The sequence below is a fragment of the Electrophorus electricus genome, chromosome 5 (genome assembly GCF_013358815.1).
Source record: "Electrophorus electricus isolate fEleEle1 chromosome 5, fEleEle1.pri, whole genome shotgun sequence".
Lineage (NCBI taxonomy): Eukaryota > Metazoa > Chordata > Actinopteri > Gymnotiformes > Gymnotidae > Electrophorus > Electrophorus electricus.
Window position 1 is genome coordinate 2,765,598 of NC_049539.1, and position 25,615 is coordinate 2,791,212.

General features: G+C 38.4%; 3 protein-coding genes across 7 annotated transcripts; 1 reads left to right on the forward strand and 2 right to left on the reverse strand.

The window, feature by feature from the left end:
* Nucleotides 1–1,008: 1,008 nt before the first annotated feature.
* si:ch211-161h7.4 lies at nt 1,009–19,378 on the reverse strand. Of its 4 annotated transcripts, XM_035525835.1 has the most exons (18): nt 19,067–19,378; nt 18,830–18,873; nt 18,589–18,653; nt 18,345–18,466; nt 17,801–17,858; nt 17,509–17,710; nt 17,334–17,414; nt 17,175–17,255; nt 16,889–17,059; nt 15,602–16,032; nt 14,458–14,841; nt 13,472–14,104; nt 12,741–13,326; nt 12,540–12,610; nt 12,262–12,423; nt 11,910–12,070; nt 10,763–10,853; nt 9,468–10,672 (listed from the first exon to the last, which is right to left on the reverse strand). In XM_035525835.1, the coding sequence occupies exons 1-18, from the start codon at nt 19,088–19,090 to the stop codon at nt 10,587–10,589; spliced, it is 3,453 nt and encodes a 1,150-aa protein (XP_035381728.1). In that variant the 5' UTR covers nt 19,091–19,378; the 3' UTR covers nt 9,468–10,586. The 4 variants fall into 4 exon arrangements, with proteins under 4 accessions (XP_035381726.1, XP_035381727.1, XP_035381725.1 ...); XM_035525833.1 differs by lacking the exons at nt 9,468–10,672; nt 10,763–10,853 and adding an exon at nt 1,009–1,228 and having other exon boundaries at nt 17,175–17,252; XM_035525834.1 differs by lacking the exons at nt 9,468–10,672; nt 10,763–10,853 and adding an exon at nt 1,009–1,228 and having other exon boundaries at nt 13,472–14,101.
* Nucleotides 19,379–21,506: 2,128 nt separating this feature from the next.
* Nucleotides 21,507–22,722, forward strand: cst14a.2 (cystatin 14a, tandem duplicate 2). Its single transcript, XM_027016242.2, has 3 exons — nt 21,507–21,686; nt 22,232–22,333; nt 22,471–22,722. The coding sequence occupies exons 1-3, from the start codon at nt 21,615–21,617 to the stop codon at nt 22,597–22,599; spliced, it is 303 nt and encodes a 100-aa protein (XP_026872043.1). The 5' UTR covers nt 21,507–21,614; the 3' UTR covers nt 22,600–22,722.
* A 776-nt stretch (nt 22,723–23,498) lies between these two features.
* ccdc58 (coiled-coil domain containing 58) lies at nt 23,499–25,592 on the reverse strand. 2 transcript variants are annotated; one of them, XM_027016240.2, is made up of 6 exons: nt 25,504–25,592; nt 25,183–25,372; nt 24,471–24,596; nt 24,190–24,336; nt 23,870–23,929; nt 23,499–23,764 (listed from the first exon to the last, which is right to left on the reverse strand). In XM_027016240.2, the coding sequence occupies exons 2-6, from the start codon at nt 25,231–25,233 to the stop codon at nt 23,714–23,716; spliced, it is 435 nt and encodes a 144-aa protein (XP_026872041.1). In that variant the 5' UTR covers nt 25,234–25,372; nt 25,504–25,592; the 3' UTR covers nt 23,499–23,713. The 2 variants fall into 2 exon arrangements, with proteins under 2 accessions (XP_026872041.1, XP_026872042.1); XM_027016241.2 differs by having other exon boundaries at nt 25,183–25,362; nt 25,504–25,577.
* Nucleotides 25,593–25,615: the final 23 nt, after the last annotated feature.

The window sequence follows — 25,615 nt, forward strand, 5'->3', positions numbered from 1 at the left end:
CATCTTCTATTTGAACCACGTGTTCTTCAGAGTAGTGCATCATCTGCAGGAGGTGTGAGACAGTGGTTCCGAGAACTGCACTACGGACCAGTATGATGTCTAATCATACACTGCTGGCATTTGATCCCAGGATATTTGGTAAATTATCTGTGCATATTGTTGTGACCCAGACACAAGGGAGGTTGTGGTGGACCGTTGTGAGTGGGGAAATGCAATGGTGGATATATGAATGTCAAAAGCAACCAGCCACTAAGATGAGATGATGGACAGTTGTGTTGAAGATATGTGATAATATGAAGAGAACTTCAGGGGGCCCAATGCTGAAAACAGAAATAAACAAACAAACAAAAAAAACACATTGATTGTACAAGGAGTGACCACCTGACCTATTGAAAACAAAAAGTGAACCAAAAGACATACACACTAACGTGACTCCTTGACTGTCTGCAAAACATACACAAATCCCAAAACTACAAACAACAACGACCAACCCCTACACCAGTCGAAGTTCAAAACAAAAACACTAAAAGCTATATACACAAAGTGCTACACTGTAATGACAGTCAACACTCTGAAAATAGCAGATCCAATTGCAAGAGGGTTTATTAGTTATAAACTACTTGGGCGCAGAGCATTAACCACAAAGCCAGAACTTCTCAGCCCAGGGGCAAGGAGAACATCATCCAGGTCATTGTTTATGCAGTCCAGGGTCGGCACAGAAAGGCAGAGGTGTAGGAGGGTCAGGAGGTCTTCGAAAAATCAGAAGAATAAACAGGTACTGAATACGCTCAGTGTGCATCACAAGAACAGCAATACTTCGCATCGAGGTAGGGGCAGAGAGTGGTATAAGAAGGTGCTGGGAAGATAAGGATCAGGTGGGAATAATTAGAGCTCAGGTGAGTTAGATCTGCTTGGGAGGCAGGGAACCAGAGGGGCGTGATAACCCAAGTGGAGCTCACCGGGTTCGTGACATATGTACACTTTAGCAGAGGCTCAAAAAAAGGGCAATCTATACTCATAATCGAAATACACTAGCAAAGGTCAGAAACACTAAATAACAGCATAGCAAGGGTAATAGCCAACAAGAACCAAAAACAAGAGTGAGCACAGAGTTGGTTGGTGGCATCTGCAGTGGCTCTTTTGTAGTCGACGGCTTCCAGAATGAGTGACTCAGAATGGGAAAGATCAGCTCAAGGAAATGACGGGTGATGGAGTTTTGATTCAGGTGCTGCAGAGGGAGAACAGAAGAGACAAAAATAAAAACAAAGCTCATACCCAAACACACACACAGAAATAGCAGAGTGTAACAATGTGGTTCACAGTTTCCACGAAAATTCACACTAGAAGCTTGTTTTGTGAATATTTCCATGAAAGTTAATGATGAACTTTCCCATAATGTTCTGTAAATATCACACAATTGTGGGTAGGTTTGCACTGTGAGGTTTTTTTTTTTTTTAAGTTATCAGGATGGTACTTCACTGTTATATAAATCAAAAGGAACTTCAGGCAAATGTCCTATTGTCTCAAAAATAACTTAATTTTTCTAGATCAAAAAGACGTGTACCTACCGGTGCATTTACCAGCACATGCACAATTATTAAAGGAACTTTAACAGTATGTTTATTAGAAATGCATCATTGTTTGCTTTACAGGAGGATTAAAAGCAATGTTTTACACTGAGAAACTTGCGTCTGTGAAGTACATTATCACTAAAATGAGCAATTAAGTAAAAACAAATATTTAAAAGCAGTTTTAAGTCATTAGTTTAAACACAGAAACAGAGTTTTGTCTGACAGGCCTTCATCAGAATAAAGTCACCTTTGTTCACTTGGCCAAAACAGTTGTTAAAACAGTAGTGCAAAACTGGATAATTGCACCTCTGTGTATGTGTTACCAACCCTGCAAGCCAAGTCCTCATCTGCGGGCATTTTAGATTGTATTGATCAGGAAAATAGATGGAAAATGGAAATGACTGTTCTAACCACAGCATGCTTTGCATCTCACATGTGAAATTATCTGTCACATGATCTCCAGTAGTGGAATAACTTTCTATAGATTTCCAATAATAACAGACAAACACACACAATAATTTACTAAGCATTGTGGGTTGTAAAGCAGGCTTAGACAAGTCTAGTTGATTGCTATTAAAAAATGCAGACCAGATGTAACTCTTTTTTAGTGTCAGGAACTGGCCACACTGGTATGTGTGTATGTGTGTGTTTGTTTGTTTGTATGTGTGTGTGTGTGTGTGTGTGTGTGTGTGTGTGTGTGTATGTCTGTCCAATCTCTGGTTTAAACCTCAAGGCAGCTGAAGCCGTCAAAAAGGCTCTATCATATCAAGTCAGGATGTGTTTACAGTTTGCCCTATTAATTTAAGCAATAGTATATGTACACAAAATGCTAGATTGGATCTGTATGTCTGAAATATTGTGGTCTTGGTGAAGTTGTGTATGATTGAGAAGGACTGCCTGTTTTGTTTTTTGTTATTATAGGGTGGAACTAGTGAATAGTAGAATGTTTGACTGCATTACCAGTGGAAACAAAATATTTGCCATCTTTTCAAAAACATAAGTTTTCAGCTTTGTGCCACCTTCAATATGTAGTCATATGAAAGTCAAACACTAAAAAGCCCTTGTAAGATTTACGTGTGTTCCAGCAACCGAGAGCATATCCTATCCTGGCAGCTACTCTGAGCCTTGTTTGTTTCAGAATGAATGCTATCCATTATCAGCAAATTAAACTGGAAGGCTTAAAGCAGAAAGCAGAGGAGATTCATTCTGGTGACACATTTTATTTATTTTGGGTTCTGTCTGCTTCACTGGAGTGTTTATCTCTCGTCTTTTCATTCCTTTCTGAAATTTGATAACATCACCTCTGCAGATTTATGCCAATAATATGCTGATGCACAGAGATATCCCTGACTGTGTTCTGGACCTGCTGCAGCTAAAATTAGCTCACCTCTGCAAAAATGGCACCATGGGGATATTTATTGCTTCGCTGTCCGTTAACCAAGGCTATTCCAGCTGAGCTTTTTCATTATTGCTGGAGATGCTATATCTTCAGTATGGGATAAAGGTTATGAGAAACATACATGATTCTTCTACTACTATTTCTGAAATGTAAACAAACATCAGATCCAGAAGGCTGTGGGTGATTTAGCTTTGGGTGGTTCTGGCTCAAGTAATGTTTTATCGCACTGGCCTTGGATAGCTGATAAAATGCATGATTTTGTCTCATCTGAGAAACGCTCAGTTTTCACACAAGTGAGAGAGGATTTTTTTAAATTACTCTTGGCAAAAGCACCACCAGAGTAGTGACCAAACTCCAGCCAATATGAAAATATTCTGACTTCAAGCATAAGATGAAGCTCAGTACTGATTATTTTTACTGCAGAAGTAGGGTAAATAAAAAGGGAACAGAAACCTTCAAGAGCTTTAAAAAAAAGTTACTCGGCTACGGCACATGAAGGGAGCTATGAGTGTGTAATTCAATGGCGAGCCAACTTAGAGGCCACACCCACGCATTTGATAAAGTTTAAACACACAGTTGCATAGCTGTGCAGGGGGGCCACCTGAAGCCATGACACACTCAGACGCTACTTTATCCCTTCACTCAACTCTGCTTTAAAAGCCCCTGGCTCTTGTTCAACACAGTAATGGGCCCTGTTCTATACAACAACACAAAATGTCATATACCTGTGGTGAGAAGCTCCCAGAAGCTTTTACATTAATTGGCTAGTTTATGATTACTAAGAGCGCAGTATATTGGACATGTAGCACAAGGTCTGAAAGGCCCCCAGATCGAACATTAAACGCGGTAGTAACACGGCACTCGGCCAGTTTGCCAAATTTAGCAATGCTCACAGTGAATGAGGTCTGGAGAAGGGTCCACTGGGCTGCGCAGTGCACTCACAGAAGTCAATAATGAAAACAAGGGTTGCCTTTCACATAAAGTCTTCTAAGCACACATCGCAGTATGAGTATTTCTCATATTATATTCTATGCTCAAAGTCATAATAATAATAGTAATAGTTTTCCAGCCTTAACTGTCATTTCAGTTAACATTCAGCATACATTCTAGATATGTGCTTTCAATTAGTGCAAGCCATTTTAATTACAGCCCTTGATTTAACTCGCTGGTGAAATTGAAGAGACAATGCACAGATTAAATGTCAGAGAAAAGCAGCAACAATCAGAGACAATATCGCTGGAAATGCCTGAACTCCACAATAAAGCAGCTCTCAGAGCACACATAAGGCAAAATGGCCTTTTGATTCAAGACCTGTTGACTCATCTTGAGATGTGTCTGAGGCTTCTGTGACTAGACAGGGTAATGGACTGTGTTTAGGTGAATGGGGTCACCATTGATCACAGTGATAACAGCCTCTGATTACAGAACACTCACTCTCACACACTCTCATCACTGAGACCCTCACAATGTTTAATTCCATTTTAATTTTAACTTGTTGCTACTATTGAGACAACATTAGCTAACTATCTAGCTTCACAAAGGCAGTATTGTCTGTATTGCATACATGCATTCATAGACTATGCTAATGGTTGTTGCCTCTGAGAGGATCACTTAATATAACATACTATATGATCATGTAGAAAAAGAGACAGCATGGTCCTTCTAGATCTGTATGTAGTAAAATATCAAAGCCTTTCCAGGCAAAATATCATCCATTGGTCCACTATTTGGGTGGCAATATAACAAACAAAAACCCCATGTAGTTCAGAGAGTTAAAGCATTGTTTATAAACATGAAAGGTCAGGTTCTACTGTTGGGACATACTTACAATTCCCAATAATTGTGTTGCATTCTGGGAGTGGGAGTCCATGAGAAGCACTCACTTGGTGGGGAGAATGGTACAGCACAGATCCTGCTGGGGTTCAGAATGTTACCGGATAACTGAAATTGTCTGTCAGGTCATGTAGTCAGAACTTGACAGTGTAGTTGTACCAGACAGAAAAGATCCACTAACAAGCATTTTTTTTAAATGTTTATGCAGAAACTTAGAATGATAGCTAGGCGATATGGCTTCATTATATCAGGCTGCATTTGTAAAGCTTTGCAGAACAGCAGAAAAGTGTCAGGTTGGGCTAAGTACAGTGAGAGTGCTAAGATTGTGCTCATTCTTCTATCCACAAAAGTCCTCTTTGTCTACCTAAGTAGATTATATATGCAAGAACACTACATATGGGTATCATAAAATAGTGACAGATTGTTTTTTTTTTTACTGGATTGTCTATACAGAACCATGGAGAATGTCTCTAGAGTATTATGTGCATTAAAGTGTTGCCAAAGAGATTGTAAAATCATTCTTGAGCATTTCTACTTTCTCAACCTCTAGTCCTACTTCCCACTGGAGGAGCAGACATGTCCCCTTCGCTGCCCCTGTAGAAAACTTCACTGATGTTGCCAGTGAAGTGGGAAAAGCTGCCGATGCATCAGTCAGTTGAAATCTTCCGTCTCTCAGTCTTAGCGGTACAAACCTCGCAACACAAGTGAACATATTCACATGAGCAGTCCCCCCCATCCCAGCATCAAATAAACAGCCAAATACAGTGCTTTCTCCCAAATAACGACATAGGCAGCACCAGAATTAGATGAGGTAACAGAATTAAGAGGCTCGAGACATTCCCCTATTTTGTCCTCTCGACCGCAGAGATTAACAAAGTGGCTGATGATGAGTCTGTGCTGCCATTAGCTGCACACTGTGGGTTCCTCATGAGTAACCGACAGTCATTTGAATGTTATTGATGGCGGTTTGGGTGCTAAACCATATCCTTATCCTCAGAACAAGCAACTTTCAACAATTTATTGGAAAAAGTGGTGTCTGACGAGTTAAGGCTAATGAGTCGAGGCTAACAAAGCAGAGAACTGCGTCCCTACCACAGAAGACACTCACTCAGATAGATCGTTCACTCTGGCTACTCCTGAGCAAGGACCTTCCTGAGGAATGTTAGTGCACTTTCTCCATTATCCAGATTAAAAGGGAGTTCTTCGTGCTGCATTAAAGATACGTGACATGATTCACAATGGTGGCCAAGGTCCTCAAAAGATGGCGAGAATTCTGCAAGGTGAGAAAACCATTCTCCAGCCACCAGATGTTTCATAGATGCATCTATCCAAATAAGCTCCATTGTGTTCACAATAAGAATTATCCACCTGTTTTGAATATCTGTGGCTGGTAGGGACTCCCTTAAAGTATTAAAAGTGACATGTATTTGGTAGAGATGGTGGTTTCTTGTGTCTAAAACAATGACCCAGGACTGCTTTCCCAGATCTGTGTTTCTGGAGTTGCAGGGTTGTTTATTCTTGTTAAAGTTACAAATGCTTGCATTTGGGGATATGTGCACAACCCTGTTGAATCATTGTATTCTTTTAGCCATTTCATGTTTATGGATCTTCAATGATGGATGTAAACAATTCAGTTAGACCCATCACTTGGAATGTGGAAAGTTTAAGGCATGGCATTTAAAAGAAAAATATTTTAACTTTCCTTAAAAAGAGAACAACATCAGTTGCTATGCCTCAGGAAACCCAATTATCAGAGGTTTAACATTTAAAATTTAATAGTGATTGGGCAGGACAGGTCTTTATAGGTAAATAACTGTTAAATGTTAATTAGCTGTTAATAAACAATTGCCCTTCATTCTGGAAAAAAAAAAACAATTAATGATCCTGAGAGTATATTAATTCTAATTTCAGGAATGATTTTGGTTAGCATGTTAGGATGCTCAGTGTTTTTGCCACAAATAAAGAATCTCCCAAATTTATATCTAATACCACCTTATTATTAAATGAGTTTTGTAAGGTAATTTTAGCTGGTAATTGTAATTGTACAGTAGATCAAACTTAGATAAGTCTTCTTCTGAATTAGTCAATACCAGATCAGGAGATTTTAATGAAGACATCTGTTACTTGAATTTGAGCAATCTCTGTATTAAATGTACCTCAACTACTATGCAAAACGTAATTTTAAGATAATTTATAGGATCTATTCAACACTGGTAAATCTACATTTACCAGTAGATTTCCAGAAAGATCTGACCTATGTTTTAAATGTCAGACACAAAAGGGTACATTTCTTCTTTCCTATCGAACTTTTCAAATTTTTTGGACAAGTTCATTCTGCATTACAAGAAATACTTTATATAGTTTATAGTGTGCTCTAAACTATATTTGCTAAAATCACATGGAGATTCTCTTTGATCACCAAGCGCCACATATTTTTACTCAGTTGTTCTACATGGCAAAAAAAGGTGTACTCTGCTGCTCTGGTCAATTCCTCAGGGTTAGGGTTAGGGTAAAGGGTTAGGTCAGGTTCCATCCTGAAACTTGCTGCTTTACAAATAAATCTGGAAAATATGGTTCCCTCTCTGGAATTATACAGAAAGCCATTCATAATTACTATGTGTTCATGTGCACACTATCCTCATTTGGTCATTTATTTGTTGTGTTTTGGTGGTGGTGGTTTTTGTTTTGGCTTTTTCTATAGGTCTGAATCCTGCACTTGTCTTTCTTTTGAAAATTGTTTCCAATGTTTCCAACTCTCGACACTGAGTTTTCCAAGAAAGTTTTATATACTTTTTTATCCTGAAGGAATATAAAGGGACATACTAGCTAAGTGTATTAGTTAAGTGCACAGAAGATGATAAAAATGCGTGGGGTCTTTGGAGAACTGTGATTTGTAGCCATGTGATTCTGTTTTATGTGAATGACTCACTGGCACTTGAGGACCCTCATGGTCCAAAGGTTAGGTTTAGGTTCTCATTCAGGCACTTCTGGAGCAATGTTCTGAGCAAGCTACACCTCCTCACACTCTCCACTTGCCCGCCATCATTCACGTTGAACTCAATCACTCACCACAGACGTGAGAGAACAGAATCAGCATTACTAAGGGTACAGCAAGTACATATTTCAATACATTAAGCCAGGGCTGGCATAAACCCAAAGCTTCTACTGAGATTCTGGATAGCAGGTTTATTTGATCAAGATATCTAATGCACTTTATTAGACTTCATCAATCATGATGAAGCTAATGGATCCTCACTACAGACCTGCGGATGCCGAGTGGTTAAATTAGTACCACCTACCCTCTATACAGAAGTGCGGTATATAGTTATACCCACTGACACCTAAGGGCAAGAGAAACAAGCGGAATACCAGCAGCAGCTTCATGCATCTGTTCCTTGTGTGACCTGCAAAAAGGTCACTGCATACCAAGAAGCATTTAAACTAATGATATCCACATGTGTTTTCAGCGTGGACAGACAAAAATATCAACAGGTAGAATACCTAAAAATTACCATCCATAATTGGTTCCTGGCTATCAAGTGTCAGGTTTGAGAAGAGTTTTTAATCTCGTTGTTTATCTCACTGTTTTTCCTCCATGGGCTTTGTCTAAAGCACAGATAGACTGCATGATAATATAAATGAGTTATTGATGTCCCAGGCATTGCCGTTATCTTTCTAATCCCTATTAATCAAACTAGAAAGCACCATAAGATTGAAATACTTCAGCTTTACAGAGCAGCACTGCTGACTCAAGCAGCAATGTAACTATTTGTAATTTGCTGTTTTGATTTTTTAAAAATAAGATATAAAAACATGTTTCTAAATGCAATTTTCTCTTTTAAACAGAAACCTGCTTTTGCCACATAACAGGTTAAAAAAATGGTTCTAAAACTGAGCACTTGTGACTACAGCAAAAATAATTTCTGAATTTATAAAACAATAAACAGTATTATAAAAAAAATAATACTATAGTATAGTATAAATAAGAGTGTCTTAGTATAATTGAGTGGGCAAATTATGATTGAGTTTAGTCACTGTTAAAGCCAGGGGTTTTTACAACAGGGTTTTTTTTGTTTGTTTTGTAAAAAGCCAAAAGTACTAATGTTACTAATCCAGTCATACATGTTTAAGGACAGAGTAATTGAGGTTTTGTTTATCGAAACTGGTCCATGAGGATATCTCCAGTGTGAAGTGTGAAGTTGAGTATATTCAAAGTCAAAACACAGTCAATGAGGAACACATACTTTCAGACTAATAATGAGGGCTCATCATTTTGAAGACAGGCATAACACTGAATAAGTGTGGGCAAAGTGGACAAGACATCTGACAAGATACAGCTAGCTGAACTAGGCAGACTGCACAACCACGACAGCACCGTATCCTTCGCAATGGACACTGATCCTTGTATCTGACTCTTTGATTAGAGCTTAACAAGTAACAAGCTGTTACTTCACTGTCATGTTCAAACATAGCTATCTAAAGCTAGATAAAGAGTTGATTTCTGAGATTCCAAGCCCTAATCACAGAATGTGGATAGTAACTAAGCATTAGGCACAGGAATTTCATTTCCGAAACGTCAATGGACCGACAGCAGATAAAAGTCTGAAGAACAAAAATTTGAAATTTCACAGTCTTATATTAAGAATTTTTAAAGACCCGTGGACACCCTGCTGATAAATACCAAGTGAGAGGAATTGTCTTACCTTTATTACACAATGGATACTGGTCTATTATAGCAACATTAAAAACTGTGAAGTGTGGTTTAAAATATATGTATATATTTCCTAAGTATATTCTACAGAGCTTGCTTAGGTCATTGGTCTAAATAGATACGATATCTGCACACTTAACAAATTGGACAGTCCTTCATTGAAGAGAGATGACTAATATATTAAAGTGCATAATTCCATTGACCACTAATGTAAGAGGATGTTATTATAAGTGATTGCTGTTTCCAATTCTGGAATTGGGACATCTGTCTTATTCAGCAGGGAGATCTGTTGGTGATCAAAGAACTTGTCCACCTCCTTCATTTATTCACGTGTTTACACTATACATTTGAAGCTATAAACACACTGTATAATTAAAAGATTAAGAATTCTCCTAAAGTAAGTTAGAAACATTTTAAACTGACTATATTTAATTTAGTCTATGGCTTGATTCAGCAAAGGAGACTGCTAAAGATGAACACAACTGAGTAATCTGTTCATCATTAAAGATGCTTTTAAAGAGGACCCACACTTAACAGGATGATGGCATCAGTTAAACATGGTTTGCCCTCCATCACGTATTCATCCAGAATGGTCATTTAGCAAAGTAACAGCTTTTCACAGCAAATTTCTCTCTTTTTCTACCTTCAAACAAGGACAAAGACAGATGTATACCTTACATTATCAAATGCATACCTTACATTATGAAATTCTGCCCCCTACTGACCACTTACGATTTATTTGAAATTATTTAAGAAACAATTAATGGGTACATGGGAACATGTTTTATACTAATACACCTTGCATATTAAAAATTGGACAAAGCACATTAAATAGCTTCTTTCTTCTTTTTACAACAATGATAATCAGTCTGTCCTCAGTTCCTGAAGCTACTACAATTCTATTTACATAAAAATACAATCAAAACTGCAAATCAAAAGGCATTAGCAAGACATTTAAGGTCCTTCTAAATCCATGACTTTAAAAACAAAATGTATATTTACAGATTGATGTCCAAACATCATCTACAAACACATGACCAGAAGCCATGATCAGTGCCTGTATCTTGGTTGGTCAGTTTCTTGAATGATTAGGCAGCATCCTGTTGTACCACAATATAGCAGGTTCACGGCAGATGTTGTGAATGCTGTAGGATTGCCCTACCACACAGAGAGACAACATTTTTAAATTACTTTTTTTTTTGGTTTCCATTATATTGAGACCGTTTATTAAATTTTAAAGTTTCTTACCACAAGGTGTCACAAATGTTTGCCCAGAGTTGTATACTGTCATGATGCCATCAATTTCTACCCGCACACAACTTGACACTACGTTAAATACCTTGATAAAAAAATTAATTAGAAAAATACATTCAGAGATAAAATTATATCCAATATAGGCCTGGAACTTACAGAAGTTCTAGACAAGGTCAAATTACATGACGACATGATCAATCATCAGATTGCACAGGATGACTAGATGGAAAAAAGTAATATACTGGTAATAAATAAAGCTCATCTACAGAAGACTAAATTCATGAGTTTCGGTTTTACATTCAAAACCTCAGAACAGCCACAGAAAATCTGTTGGGGGGGTTTTAATAGTCACCATTAGGTACGCAAACATGTAAGGGGTAAAGGTGAGAACATTATGTGGCTAGAGGAAACCTGCCACATCTAGGGTTAGGTTTAGAGGGTATGCTCCCATTTCTGGTTACTACAGGTAGTGGCGTCTGTCACCACACCCAGTTCCAACTATACTTGCATCCTGCATCCACCTGCTTCACTTGCAAAGCTTCATGCTCTTTTAGGTCTTTCACAAAATTACACAAGCTGCAACACAAAACATCTAGCAATGTTTAAGATGTCAAATTTACAGCTGTGTTGCCAAATTATAAGACCAAGTTGAAGAGTAGGTATTTATTAACTGCAGATCATTTTTAAGGACAGAATTATTTTCACAGCAAACTTTTAAAGCCACTTTAACATCAATTTAAATTTGCTAGACTCCTCATACTTTAGCTCTCTTCACATCACAAGAACAGAGAGAAGCCTCTGGCAATCAGCATAGACAAGTCCTACTCTGCCTCTGATTAGCTAGTACTTGTTGCCTCTGGTAGTTAGGAGTGAGATGGTTAGGGTAAGAACATCAGAGTCAGAGTCACCAGAGAAGGCAGTGGAAGGTTGAGTCTTCACAAAGTCCAGAGAATGTAAACAAGTCTTTCTGAACTGTTCTGACTGCTACTGTCGGTGATCCAACACCCCCACCTTTCTCCTCGGATCTCGTAGGTGACCCATGTTGATCTCAAAATGTTGCATTTTACAGAAAGGAGAAAGGTTTGCATCTCTGTAGCATATGAGGTGTGTTGAATTAAAGCAACATGAGCCAACTACTTACAGTCACTGCATTAAGATCCACCTGCGGAGGTTTCTTCATAAACGACCCCAGCAAAATCTTGCCATTGGAGAAAGTGTTGTTCTGAAGGTCCACCGTATGACCCATTCCTCTTCCCCCATAAGCATGCCAGTGGAAGTCATCAGGGCTAATGACTCGGCCATCTAGCAGGGAAACATTGAATTCATATTAGTGAACAGCACAAAATTAAATCGATAATTAAAGGCAAGTATATTAAAAGATTACAGGCTTGTGCTAAAGTGAGGACCATGTCTGGACCAAGCCTGCAGACATAACACATCTACTGGACATCACAACATAAAACATCTTGTGCTGAATAACAATGAACATTTACTTTTAGAAGACGAAGGCCAAAGATGCGAGAGCCAGACACAGAGGTTGTCCCAGTCTTCAGGCTCCAAAACGATGGGTCGCAGTGGGGGGCCACACAGATCACAGTCTGCCAGCACCCGTGGTACATGTCGCAAATGACGAATTATTTGAGATGACGGCAAGTCTGAAATTAGAGCACAAGTGAGACCCTGAAATTATGCTGTTGGATAGCTTCAGGATATTTAATAACTAATTAATTAAATTTAATCTAATTAGTGGTGCTAATTATTTGCCACTTACCAGAATCCTCTTCCTCTTCGAATCTCTCAAGCTCAATCATTGATGAAGGTCCACTTTTGAAACCAATGTCACTAAATGAGACAGAAAACCCAACTCAATCTAGATTCACTATCCTGCAGATTGATTTAACATATCCACATTAAGAATTTTTAAACTTAATAAATTTTAATTACTTATTCAGAGATGACCAACACAACTTACTGATCAGACACTCTGGACCCAGCTGATAACCTAGCATCCATTTTCTTTCTGCCAGTAACAGGCTCCATGGTGACAGCACTGACACAGACATCATAGGTAGCGTTGCCGCTTGCATTTTGTGGACCATCGCTGTGGACAATCTCACTTGAGTGCTCCGACTGTTCCTCGAGCGAGTGGAGCAGGTTCCTGCAGCCCTTTCGTCTGAGACCCCTCACTATGGAAGCCTCAGCTTTTGCCGAGGCCAATATGGAGTTAAACGTGGCCAAGGACCTTCTCACTGACTTTGGCGTATTGATCATACTTCTTTTATTTGTTTTCTGAGCACGAACTGGCATCTTCTGGGAACTGACAACACTGGTGCCACGGCGATGGTCCTTCTGTGGTATGGGCTTTGACAGAGAGCAGTTCAGAGGTGGACAAGAGCTGTCAGGAGATGTCTGAGAAGGCAGCACCTCCCACCATGTGCCAGGGGCTTTTCTCTGCCTTTTCCCTGGAACAGTCTCTGGTCCATGGAGTGGAGATTGGCGACATTTCTGAGCAGCTCCACTCTGATTATCCCGTGTGTAAATCTGATCAAACATCCTTCCTAAAAAGAAAACATCATATATATCACAAGTACACACACACACACACACACACACACAAATACATATATACAAAATGTGCATCCTGCTCATGAAAGAACACAGTATATCAAGCTAAAAGGGATCATTTTAACTCTGCACCTGTACCTGGAGTAAGGCTTGGTTGTCTAAATGGAGTACTGCCCGCCACTGAACTGAGCTGCTCAAGAGCCGCACAACCCTCCACCTCTTCTCCAACAACAGGAGCTGGTGTCATCGAAATCATTTTAGCTGGAGCTGCACATTGGTTTGCAGTCACCATCTTGGGTTTACGTTTGCCATGTGCTCTCTTAGGATTTTTCTGGTGACCCGCAGAGTTGGACTTCAGTTCATCAGCATGAGGCTTCTTTCCCTTTTTGGCCACTTTCCCACCAGCCACAGTGTTTTGTGGCCCTGTCGGGCTGTCCCGAACAGTCCTAGGAAACGGGTCCTTGGCAGAGTCAGCTGGTCTTGAGGGTATTTCTTTCCTCTTTACTTTCTTGTGGGATTTTAACTGTAAAGACTGATGAACAACCTCCTCTTGCTCCCGGGTGAGGCTTTCACTTTGGGGGGCAAGCCACCACTCCCCAGGTGGTTTCCTCTTCCTCCTGCCAGTCGCAGGACCCTCTGTAGAAAAGTCACACTCAGGCACAGTGCACTGCGTTCGCTTCAAGTCTTCTTTTGTCTTCACCTTCGTGACCTTTGTTAACCTCTCTGAAGCTGCTTGCTTCGTGGTTGGCTGCTTGCTTGCTTTCTTATCTGCTATATGAAAGAAGAAGTTGACTTTAGTAATGAAATCGCAGTAGGACCATATTCCAGTTAATCTTTAGGATGTCTTTACTGTTGAAACAACAAACACTGACCTTTTAACTTATTAAGATCTATCTAAAATGTACAAGTAAATAGGACACTAAAACTAGATGCACTAAAAAAACTGATTATAGTATTAACAATGATGAACAAATAATTTTAGATTTCAGAATGCTTGTTTTACATTATTTAAATATGTTGTTTACATTAATCATATTGAAATATTTCAATGTATCACAATAGTGTTTTTGGCATTCCCATTACATCTGAAAACAAATGCAGAAAATACGGATTACAGAGCTAACCTTCAATAGTGCTTTTCCGCTGCTGTGGCTCTCTGGTGTTCAAAACTGATTCATTGTGGTCATGGAGTTTGTCCTCCTGCTCCTTGTCTTTAGACAATGTCTCTGTCTGTACAGTAGACCTGTTTTTGCCATGCTTCATTAGTTTTGCTGTGACTAACGATGTGGAGAGAGGGCCACTTATTTTTATTGTAGATCTGGCCGTGGTGTTTTTTTTCTTCACATTTGTCTCAGGTTCTTTCCTGGTACTGGTATCAGAAGTTAATTTGGCAGATTTCTTCCTTGAAGGTTTTTGACCTGGAGATTTGACCTGGACATCCTTTTTTCCATCTTTGCTTCCAACCTGATCAGGATTGGCTTTGCTTCTTGTTCTTTGTTTACCTGTATCTACAAAAGAAATAACAAATCGTTCTTCAATTAAAAAAACAAAAAAACAAAAAGCAGACAATGCACAATTACACAATATTCACAAACAGCAGGATGCAAAGTTCCTTTAAAAAAGAAAAAAGGCTGATAATGGGTTAAATACTTTAGCCCTGCTGACTCTCAGATGAACAGTACAGCAGGACTACAGGACAAAGCTAAAATCAACCTACCCCTCTGAGCAAATCTGAAGAAAAGGGAAGACTTTCAGGGTCTAGCTATTGGTGCCGAGTTGACTGGGACTTATTAAATAAAAGAAAAGTTTTTTAATAATAATATTTAATAAGAGAAATGAGGAAGCCAAATAACATCTCCAGTGACTAACTGGGCAGGTTTTAACCCACTGTAACTCACCAAGTCTTTACCAGTAGGTAGAAGTTCTAGTGATTCATATATTATTATGCACTCACTTCTACAGCAAAATTGTAGCATATGCATGTCTGCCTATTGTAGGTTTCTTGGAGACCTTCTTTTTATTTGGGGGGGGGGGGGGTTGTTTTTTAATAACCTGTTCTAGTGTTTAGTAATTTTTCAAACGTCTTTTCTTGTAACACCCTGTTATTAAGGGAACACATTATATATTTTTTATGAACGCTTCCAGGAGATAATTGTATGTTCCACCAAATCCCAATAAACAAATGCAGCATATGCAAATATCTTTGCAGAACTCAAGATGAAAATTTGAATGATTTAAAAAAATATTATATCCAGTTTTGCAACCTACTAGGCAAATCAGCATCTTGGGTGGCCTGTGGAGATGGACAGGAGATCTGTTCACAAACTGCCACTTCTTCATTGGCTCCTAAAGACTCCACACTCTCTGCCAAAGCTTCCTGAGCCACAGTCCCTGTGTTTTTACTGCATGTTTTTCCACCCTTCTTCAAGGTTGGCAGCTTGGGAGCACGAGGTTCATCTTTACAGCTCTTTGCCTCATCTGTTGGCTTTAGAGCAGCCTGCTTCACCTCAGACACCTTTGTAGGATTGGACTTACGGACCTCTGGTGCCATTTTCCCTTTCTGGCTACTCTCCGACTTCCTCGGAATGGTGAACAAGATGGGAGTGTCGTCTTCCAGGATCATGAAATCATCATAATCATCCAGTTCAATTGGTGAAGGAGCTCGAACTGGCCGTTTCTGAGATTCTGGTTTTCTGAAACTAAGGAATAGGTTTTAATTGTTTTACATGTTGAAGAAAAACTACAAACATACGTGACACAAAAAGGCACTTGTATGTTTTATTATTCACATTAAACCTCCGAATAAGCTTAAGCGATAGTCATTCAAATTATCAGAGGTCCCCTAATAACACCACTGCTGCAAGATGTATTGGCTATCCACATTCTTAGATCACATGTACTTCAACATATCTTCATTCTGTTACCAACATGAGACTCCAATATCTACAATCCCCGAATTTTCCAAACTGAGCAATGGTAAATACACAAACACATTATGCACAATAAAAATCATTAACTCCTCATCAAGTCACACAGTGTCTATGTTTCCAATGAGGCAACTGGATTAAAATGGGAAATAAACTTTTCACCCACAAACACAGAGAGAAAGAACTGTTACCCAAAAATAAACCTCAAGTTAAATAAATTCAGCTGCACTGACTGGACCACCCTCTTTCATCTTTCATCACTACTTTCACAAGTGAGTGCTTTAAATCACGTTCTTTGATGGCATTACAAACCAAAGAAAATGATACAGGGGAATTTTTCACAGTGGACAGGCAAAGCCACTGTGATTGCTATGAATTTTTAATAACAATATGCACAGAGTAGACCTATTCACTTTGATGTAACAAACAGTTTTTAAGTCACACCAAAGTAAAAAGGGAGGATTGGGGTACAAGAATAGTTTTGGTAACTGTCGTTGGTCATTGGAGATTATAGAGATTCATCTGTATGGATAACGCATAAGTTAATTCTCTCTATTAGACAATGTTTAAATACTCATACCTAGATACATGCATCCCTGAAAACACAACAGTTCACTCCAAAACTCACCATGAGGCTTTAGGCTGTAAGGCATTTTTGAGCTGTTGCTGGAAAGACCATTTTTTGACCTCTGCATCCACCTTCACTTCCTGGCCCTGGTCTTTACACTGCTCCTGTGGGAGGGGGTCAGAATGACTTCCCTGAAGCACCTCTGCTGGTGGCAGGCTTGGGCTCCTGTCTCTAAACACACCCATACTCATTATGGAAAAAAGTCTGAGAGATTACAAATCTGTTACAAACAGATGTGACACAACTTTTGCAAAAAACAAAAAAACAACAACAAAAAAGTTCTTACGCTTGCAACTCTTCCCCCTTTTCTGGTGCTGTGGTCTGGTATTCTCGGTCTTGTAGAGTTGAGGATTGTAGAGGGGTACTGCTATACAGAAAAATGTTACTATGTATGTGTGCTTTAAGCTTTGATAAATAAACCTAGACAATAAATAATTTAGCAAACCTCGGGACAGAAACAATATCGAGATTAGAAGGCTTTCCAAAGTCTAAACGTGCTGGTGGAGACTCCAGGACATCACTGTCCCTATAAAAGAAGGAAACAGCATACTTCACATTTCTGACAGACATACAACCACAACCATAATTGGGCTTTATTTAGGCTTTTCTATAATTCTTACCCTTGAAGGAGTTTATTAGGAGACATCAGTAGCTGATTGAATGGAGGCAGCCTTAAGTCACCTTCTACTGGTTCCTTTTCCTCACCACGAAATGCTAGAGGGGATGGGTCAGGTTGTTCTGGATTCCTTGCTCCACTTCCAACTACTGCCATGTTAATAGGGCTGGATGTCTTAATTGGAGCAATCACTTTAAAAGGACTCTCTGATGCAGAAAACATGGCAAAGTAAGTGCACAACCTGCATAAGTTTCACATATTCTCTTTTTTGCTGCCAAGAAATTCTAAATTATTACCTTTATCATTTAAATGGTCATCCTGAATGTCACTTTCTGGTGCCAATACCTCTGGTTCCTGAATATAAAAACCAAGATCTTAGCTGTTTTTGTGCATTGGAAAATATGCAACTAGGAACTAGGAATGATTTTGTCTCCCAGATTAAATTTTATCTACATGCATGCATACAATGGATATTTTTACCCACAATGTTTACATATTAATAGCAATAACTTCTGTCAATTTTATAGAGAATATTCCAATTTATTGTTTTCATTAGCGCTAAACTCACATAAGTACATAAATACTTTGAAAATGAGCACTTCAAAAATCATTTTTGATCATCTGTACATCATTTACTCTACATCTGCAGTTACTCACCTGCAATCTTCTTTGAATAAATGTAATAAATACATGGTGTATACATAGACAAACACTGCCTGCCAACCTGAACTGATTGTTGATTTTACTTGATCAATTCTGCACCCAATGGATGATTGATACAATTAAATAAACAAATGCATTAAACCAAACAAATAGTGTGTACCGCACCAGGATACTTACCTCTGCTCCGAAGGGTGAGGGTGGCTTCATTTCTGGTGAGTGGCTTGTACTCACTTGTTCAACTAACCCAGCGCTCTTGGGCGATGGGGAGAGCAGAGGCGTACCGGATTCAGATGGAGAATCTAAAGGGCGGTAAAACGATCAAAATGGTCTTAATGTACTTTAATTAATGAACACACATTTAGCATACAACGAATGAGAGAAGTGCTGGCAGCGATACATTACAAATGAATTAATCTCTTACCCAGATCGTCAAAGATATTATCAAGGTCATGTAGCGAGTAGACGTCTTTAAGTGCACACGGAGTTCTAAAAAGAAAAACAGACGTGGTCGGGATTCTTTTTGTTCGACTTATAGAGGATTTAACGTAATACACAAAAGCAAAAATGCATATTTATACATTTACAATGGCCTCATCAAAACATCAATGGGCAAACTCAACAAGCTTATACTACCTAGCATAACTAATTAGGTAGCTACTTACTTTTCCTCTGCTCGGAAGTAACGAAGTTTCTTTTTCGCTCTTGCCTAAAGATACACAGAGTTACTGGCGTTTTGGTTAATCATATTACTTTTATTTCAGCAAAAAGTAGATGTAGCTGCTCTATTCACAACAACGTAGTTAGCAAGCTTAGCAGTACGCTGCAAAAATACGCTATTGTTTTATTCTGTTCAAATTAAATACAAACAGATAACAATGACTTTAACGCTAATCACTGACCAAGTTGAGCATCTTTCGATCCATTTATTTGTGGAAGGCGTCACGAATGCTAATAGCTAGCTGCTAACTAGCAACTCATTTAGCTAGCTAGCAAATCTCGCTAGTTGTCCGCCACTTTTCCGGGAAAATTGTAACAGAAAAAGGTTAAGATTTTATTTATTTAAAAACTGATTTTCATGTTGACAAAAATATTAAGGTATTTAAGGTTTGTAAATATATCATTTAAAGTTTAAAAAAAAGAAAGAAAACGAACAATGTCATATCTAAGCACGTAATTAGGTAGCTAGATGGCTAACTAACGCTAGATGTCAACACAAATTCTCGCGCCCATCTTCTTCTTCGTTGCGCCTTCAGTTTCGACCATAAGAGTGACGGATGTCGCCATCCACAGGATTTGTACAAAATCGCGTTCACATTGTATTTCCATGTTTAAAACTTTTACCATTTAAAGTTATTCTGCACGGTGTTTTTTGTAACGTTGTGTAATAATACATGCTATTTAAGTCCGTTTAACCAGTCCACGGAACTGGAGATTAAACAAAAGATCTGCAAGTACGGTTAAAACGAATATCCAGTCATCTATAGGTGTACATACTCTGGAATGTTCCTGTGTATACAGTAAACTCATTCTTCATTGCATTAAAGACTCTTATTTGAACTTCATTCTCTCACATTGAGAAAACATCCCACTGGGAACTTGGGAACTGGGAACTTGCTGCTTGGGAATTGTTTTATACTATAGACAACTAATGTAGTCTAAATTTAGCTTTGCCTAAATGTGAAAATTAATCAGCAAAATGGGTAGACTGGGTAGTTATAATGCGTAAGTACCTTACAATAAAAATCGTGCTTCACACATTAGAGATGTCATATTTGTCAAATGACAGGTAAATTAACCTGTATTAGTGCCTAGTACTTCTGTAAGTTGTTGATTCTAATGATGAAGTTCAGGTTAGTCGATTCTGAATGATCACTCTGTCTTATCTAACTCTTCTACATTCTGTCTGGCTCTTTACACTGCATTTATTGTATTATTCACATTATTGTTTCATGTTTTCAGTCATTTTTCTGCATTTTTTTAATGGGGGTTTATGAAAAAACCTTGGAATATCTATTATGGAAAACAAATGAAAACTAAGGTTAAGAACATGTCCACTAAAATATACAAATAAACTTGCATTGCCTTGCCTCTGTTAGTGAACTAAATGAACAAGTATGTACTGATGAGCATTTGTATCTATATAACATCAGTTGCGCTGATGAGCATACTCTTAAATGTGGACTAGACGGCTAGGTACATCTGGCTACTATGTAGCCATCAAGGCAATTATTTGCAGTCATACAAGATGGCCCGACAGTCTTAAAACAGGAACACTTTTGAAGTAAAAATGATGTATTGTTTATAACAGTGCCAGTTGGGCTGGGTGTGACCTTAGTCGCTGGGAAGGCCATCATGGACTTAATGGTTGTGTTTGCTAGTGAAATAGTGCTTACGAGGTTTAAAAGTGAGCTTGGAGACAGGTGAGGCTGGGACACCAGATTTCACTGTGGATTCGTGGAGGTGTCGTGGGCTTAACTCAGCTAAACACAGATGATGGGACTTGCCTACATGATGACCCCGGGGAAGAACTCATGATGTTGTGGTTGCAGGAATGATGAGAGTATAGCAGGTGCTATGTGACGCTCTAATGGAGCTCTAATGGCATAGTATATTATACATCTTATCCTAGGTGTATGTACAATTTGATCATTAATATGTCACTCCAAATGCCAGTAGAGCTGTTAAAATGCATGTTTTCCTTCTTGTTTTTAGTTACCTTGTTTGTGTGCTAACATAATTGAACCAGTATGTAATGATGACTGTTTGTATCTAGATGTCATCATTAATGGTGATGGACATACTTCTAAATGTCAATAGTGCATAAGACTGATTCTTCCAATCTGAAATGTTTGGCCTATCACCTCTTATAAATACAAACCTGCACAAATGCATGCCCTCCTCATAAGATACTTTGAACCTTTATTCTTTAAATCTCTACTATTATTATTACTATTATTGTTGTTAGTTATAAAATATTTATGAATGACTGACAGGTGCAAATACTTTTTTGGCTTGTGTTTTGTCTACCTGTGCGCTCATAAAACGCTGCTTCGTGACTGGAGTTAACTGCACTGCATGATCTGCACATATTCAAAGCTCATCAAGATCCTACTGAAAACTTCGGAAAATCCATTTTACCTTAACATATCAGCAGCATCAATTACTATTTTGACAACTACTAAAAAAGTATGTTAGCATGTTTCATCATGCTTACAATTCACACTGCATCTTAATTCTCACTTTGGATGTTTTTTATGTTTTGTTTTACGTAATCATTTCCAGGGTTGCGAGATGACTTTTATTTTGAAACATCATGTGATTTTGCATCAACACAGGCACTCCATAAATCATATGAGAGGAAGTGAAAGACAAAACGCGTTTAACTTCTGAAAACCTTTGGGGCGTTGAGAGCTTTAGTAAACCAGTATAAGGCCATAATTTAATAAAATGCCTTTATTGTGTGGCGGGACCTCTGAGGCGAAGGATGCAGATGATAAAATTCAGGAACTCTGTGACAAAGTCAGTATCTTTTTTATTTAAAGACTGGCTCGAGTTTTTCCTTTTCATATTTTTCTCCAAAATGTTGTTTTAACATTCGCTTGCTTTTTATTAAGTCTAAGTGAATCGCTTAATACGCCAAACTAAGGTTGGCAAAAAACAAGAGCACGGCTGCTAACACAGCCAAGATTAAAAATAACAAGTTTGGCTTGATCTGTGTCCGTAAAACTGGCACTAAGGGTACACTTACCAATGCAGTGTGTAAGCAAACTAAATGAACCAGTTTGTAACGATAATTATAGTTGATGACATTGTTAGCGGTGATGACAATACTGATAAAAATACAGGTAGTGTGTAAGTTTGACTCTTGTAACTAGAAATCCCTTAACCTGCCATAATCTGGGTGACCTTTTGTTTTGGCTTTCTCAAAAAAAAAAAAAAAAAAACGTGCCAGTGATTGGCTATATTCTTCATAGTTAATACGAAGAACCACCACATACTAATGTGGCATTATAACCACAGGGTACAAGACTTTTATTAAAAATGTTTCATTTTGGAAATTACAGGTGAAGCTTCAAGCAGAGGCGAAGGCAGGCAAAGCATTTGATGTTTTCAGCGCAAAATCTTACAAGACACAGATAGTAGCTGGGACTAATTATTTTATCAAGGTAATGCACACAGGTCTTCTAGTAAATATATTAGGAATCCTTAATCGTTAAATTGGTTTGTTGTTTTTAAAAAATAAATGTATAATTATACAACCACTGGCAGCTGTAAACCTGTATTTTCTGTTGTTCTGGTTCAGGTCCATGTAGGGGGTGAAGAGTACATTCACCTGCGTGTTTTTGAGATGCTGCCTCACGCAGGAAGTACCCTACACGTGCACGGTGTGCAGACACCAAAAGCCCACCATGACCCTATTGAATACTTCTGAACATATTCACTTTGCCACCATATGGCATACTCTGGATACATTACAACTGTTTACAGTCCAAATGATTAATGTGTGAGGGGTGAAAATCCATCCAATAAAATACAGATGACATCAGAAAAATGATCTGCCTGATTTTTTTTAGTATTATTTTAAATAGGATATGAGCAGAGGAAGACTTTTTAACTTGATTCTATTAAATAGCTAAATAATGAAAGTACTATGATTAAAATAAAAATTCATGGACTTTAATGGACTGGGCCTTTTTGTTTCCCTAAACCATCAATGTGTTTGAATAAATCTGTTTTATACAATATCCCAAATTCATAGTTTGAATGCAGACATTTTTATATCAAGTAAGGTCAAGTGCTCCTTTTCTAATCATTATGACAATTTGAGTAACTGTCTAAAGACCCTTTGAAGCCACAGCTGAATAAGAATCCCTCTGTGCTTGGACAATGTATGAAGAGAATAATGATGAGCAGAAGGCAGTGTGGCCACTTCTGTTAATGTGCTTGGGTTAATCTACCCCCTAATCTTTGCAGGCAGGTGAGACTGGTCTTAACCACTTCCAGCACTATGGAATGGCTATAGTAAAGAATTTAAAGAAAATTCTCCACCCCACTTGTTAAATATAGGTAGTGGAGCACGGCTCCACTGGAAATGGGTCATTCATTTGTACTTGTGATGTAATAATGAAAATAAAACTATACTGCCAGCAAGTAAAGTGAAAAATCCCAACATAAACAATCATTAAAAAAATATACATCTTGAATATTGTGGACAAAAGCCTCATACACGTGTATGCAAACACACACCACCACCACCACCCCCTTGACTACTTTGTAACAAGTTGTACTGTAGACTAATTGACATACCACCTTAAGCACAGACCCGTTAGCCACTGGAAAAAAGAATCTTTATAAAATCCATTTTGTCAAACATCTATATGAATACATAGAAGGTGTATTACAGTTAGGTAAGGAGAGGGCACTGGGTCTGAGGGGAGGGGGAGGAGGAGGCACAGAGTCTGAAGGGCAGAATCCAGTCTTGGCTCCAGCTGTGGACCACAGCCAATGGTGTAAATACTCTGCAGGTTGCAAAAGAGGAAACAGAGTCACTTGATCTTAGGTGGGGTGTAGTAAATTCGACACCTCTCACTGAAAACCTATGAAGAATCAAGAGAGAGAGGCCATTCAAATAAGTGAGGATTCAGACATGATTATGACTGTATGAAAATTTTACAAGCCCAAGACCGTTCTGACTTTCTGACCTTCAAACTGCGGTCGTTGACAACTTCTTCAACGTTCAGCTCAGACTGCATGAGTTTTAACTAAAAGTAATAATAAAATAAAACAAACATTCTTTACAAAGTTGTTTTAATTATGTATTTAAATGAAAACTGTTTGTTACAATTACAAGACTTTGCCCTATTGACCACACCAATTGGCCCATGTGAAGCTATTAAGTACTGCAGATTTTATAATAATTTGACACAGCGTGTTAGAATCCTTCATGCCATCTTAAACTTTTTCCCAGGAAAATGTATTAAAATGTTTTTTGCTGCCTCCGTGTGGCAGAAACCAGTAGTACCTTGGTTTGCTCTTTCCTGAGTTGCTTAATAAGTGACAGGTTATCACTGTCCTTTGCTCTCTCTTCACGTAACTGCCCAACGACAGCGGAAGTTTCTCTAATACACTTTTTTATTGCTTTCTCTCTACTGAGATGAGCTTCCATCAGCTGCAAGAGACATTTACCATTAAAAGGTTCCTCTCATGCAAGCAAAACACAGACCAAGAAAGAATGGTGAGCATATAATTACATGTCAAATTAAATATAATAAATCATTACAGCACAACGGAGGCAATACCGACAGATTCATAGAGGTCCTTGCAGGTCTTAGCGGCATCCACTTTGCCTGAGAAGGATGCAGTGGGTACAGTAGTGTTGAGTGCGTGGACAATACGGTCATCAATAGTACGCATAACTTTTAACACCTCCTGCGAGACGTGCAGACATACATATATGCACATACAAATGACCAGACTGAATTTTATGGATTTTTAAAATTATTAATTTCACCTTATTTAACAATATTGATTTTTCCCTAAATTATTTTGACAGCATATGGATTAATTATTTTCTTGCTTTCATTTTGACACTGAAATGCTGTCAAAACGCCTAGTAGCATCCAAAGGCTTCACTAAACCTTTTATTCAAAAGATCCCTAATTTCAAGAACCTATTAGGATGAATAAATCCAGAAATAAACGTATCCCTAAAAAAAAAAATACTAATAAAATAAAATTAAAAAATCAAAAGACTTGCAGGTACTTTGAATTTTGAATAAAGAGTTATGGTCACAGGGAAGGTCACAAGTGCAAGGAACATAAAATACATTACATGATCACACAAATGGCAAAGAAATGGAAACATAAAGAGGAGCGTGAACTCATGTGTGTCCTGCAGTTAGTCCGTGGTGGCCGAACAACGTCGTAGCTAGCATTTACTTTAATAACAGCACCACGATCACAGGTCCAGTGTGAGAATTAACACTGGTCATTTTAGGCGAAGCGATAGTTTTTACCTGAAACATTGAAAAGTCCTCACAGTTAAGAGGACCACTGGGCGCCGCCATGGTGGAGTAAGGTCCTCGCAGACTGCAATAATCCAAGAGTGCCCAAGAAGAGCCTGAATTATAACAACGGTCCGTCCACACCGTCTCGTATAGGCTGTTGTTTCTGTTTGTCACGTAAACCTATAATTCCTGAATCAATCTAAAGAGTGGTTAATTTATACAAAAAATGAAATAAGAAAACACTACATTAATTAAATGTAAAAGAAAAAAAAAAGTACGTCGTGATGAAAAGACTGAAAATACAACATTTTATACAGAAATTATGCCTACCAATTATTTATAATCTACGTCGATGCTTTGTTTATGTCCATGTCCCTGAAGTCCTAAACTGTCGGGTTTTACGGACCCTTTTCAGTCACACGCGGTCCTTTGATGGGGTACG

Bases quoted from the DNA above. Each gene is read 5' to 3' on its own strand.
- si:ch211-161h7.4 (XM_035525832.1), bottom strand. From the start codon at position 19,090: ATGGATCGAAAGATGCTCAACTTG. The intron at 12,424-12,539 runs GTAAGTGGCAAA...CTCTAATTTCAG, and splicing joins CGAAGAGGAAGAGGATTCTG to ACTTGCCGTCATCTCAAATA. The intron at 12,071-12,261 runs GTAAATGTTCAT...TTTCCCTGCTAG, and splicing joins TTGGCCTTCGTCTTCTAAAA to ATGGCCGAGTCATTAGCCCT.
- cst14a.2 (XM_027016242.2), top strand. From the start codon at position 21,615: ATGCCTTTATTGTGTGGCGGGACCTCTGAGGCGAAGGATGCAGATGAT. The intron at 21,687-22,231 runs GTCAGTATCTTT...TGGAAATTACAG, and splicing joins TTCAGGAACTCTGTGACAAA to GTGAAGCTTCAAGCAGAGGC. The intron at 22,334-22,470 runs GTAATGCACACA...GTTCTGGTTCAG, and splicing joins GGACTAATTATTTTATCAAG to GTCCATGTAGGGGGTGAAGA.
- ccdc58 (XM_027016240.2), bottom strand. From the start codon at position 25,233: ATGGCGGCGCCCAGTGGTCCTCTTAACTGTGAGGACTTTTCAATGTTT. The intron at 23,930-24,189 runs GTACTACTGGTT...TATTACTTTTAG, and splicing joins TCAGGAAAGAGCAAACCAAG to TTAAAACTCATGCAGTCTGA. The intron at 23,765-23,869 runs GTCAGAAAGTCA...GATTCTTCATAG, and splicing joins TCAACGACCGCAGTTTGAAG to GTTTTCAGTGAGAGGTGTCG.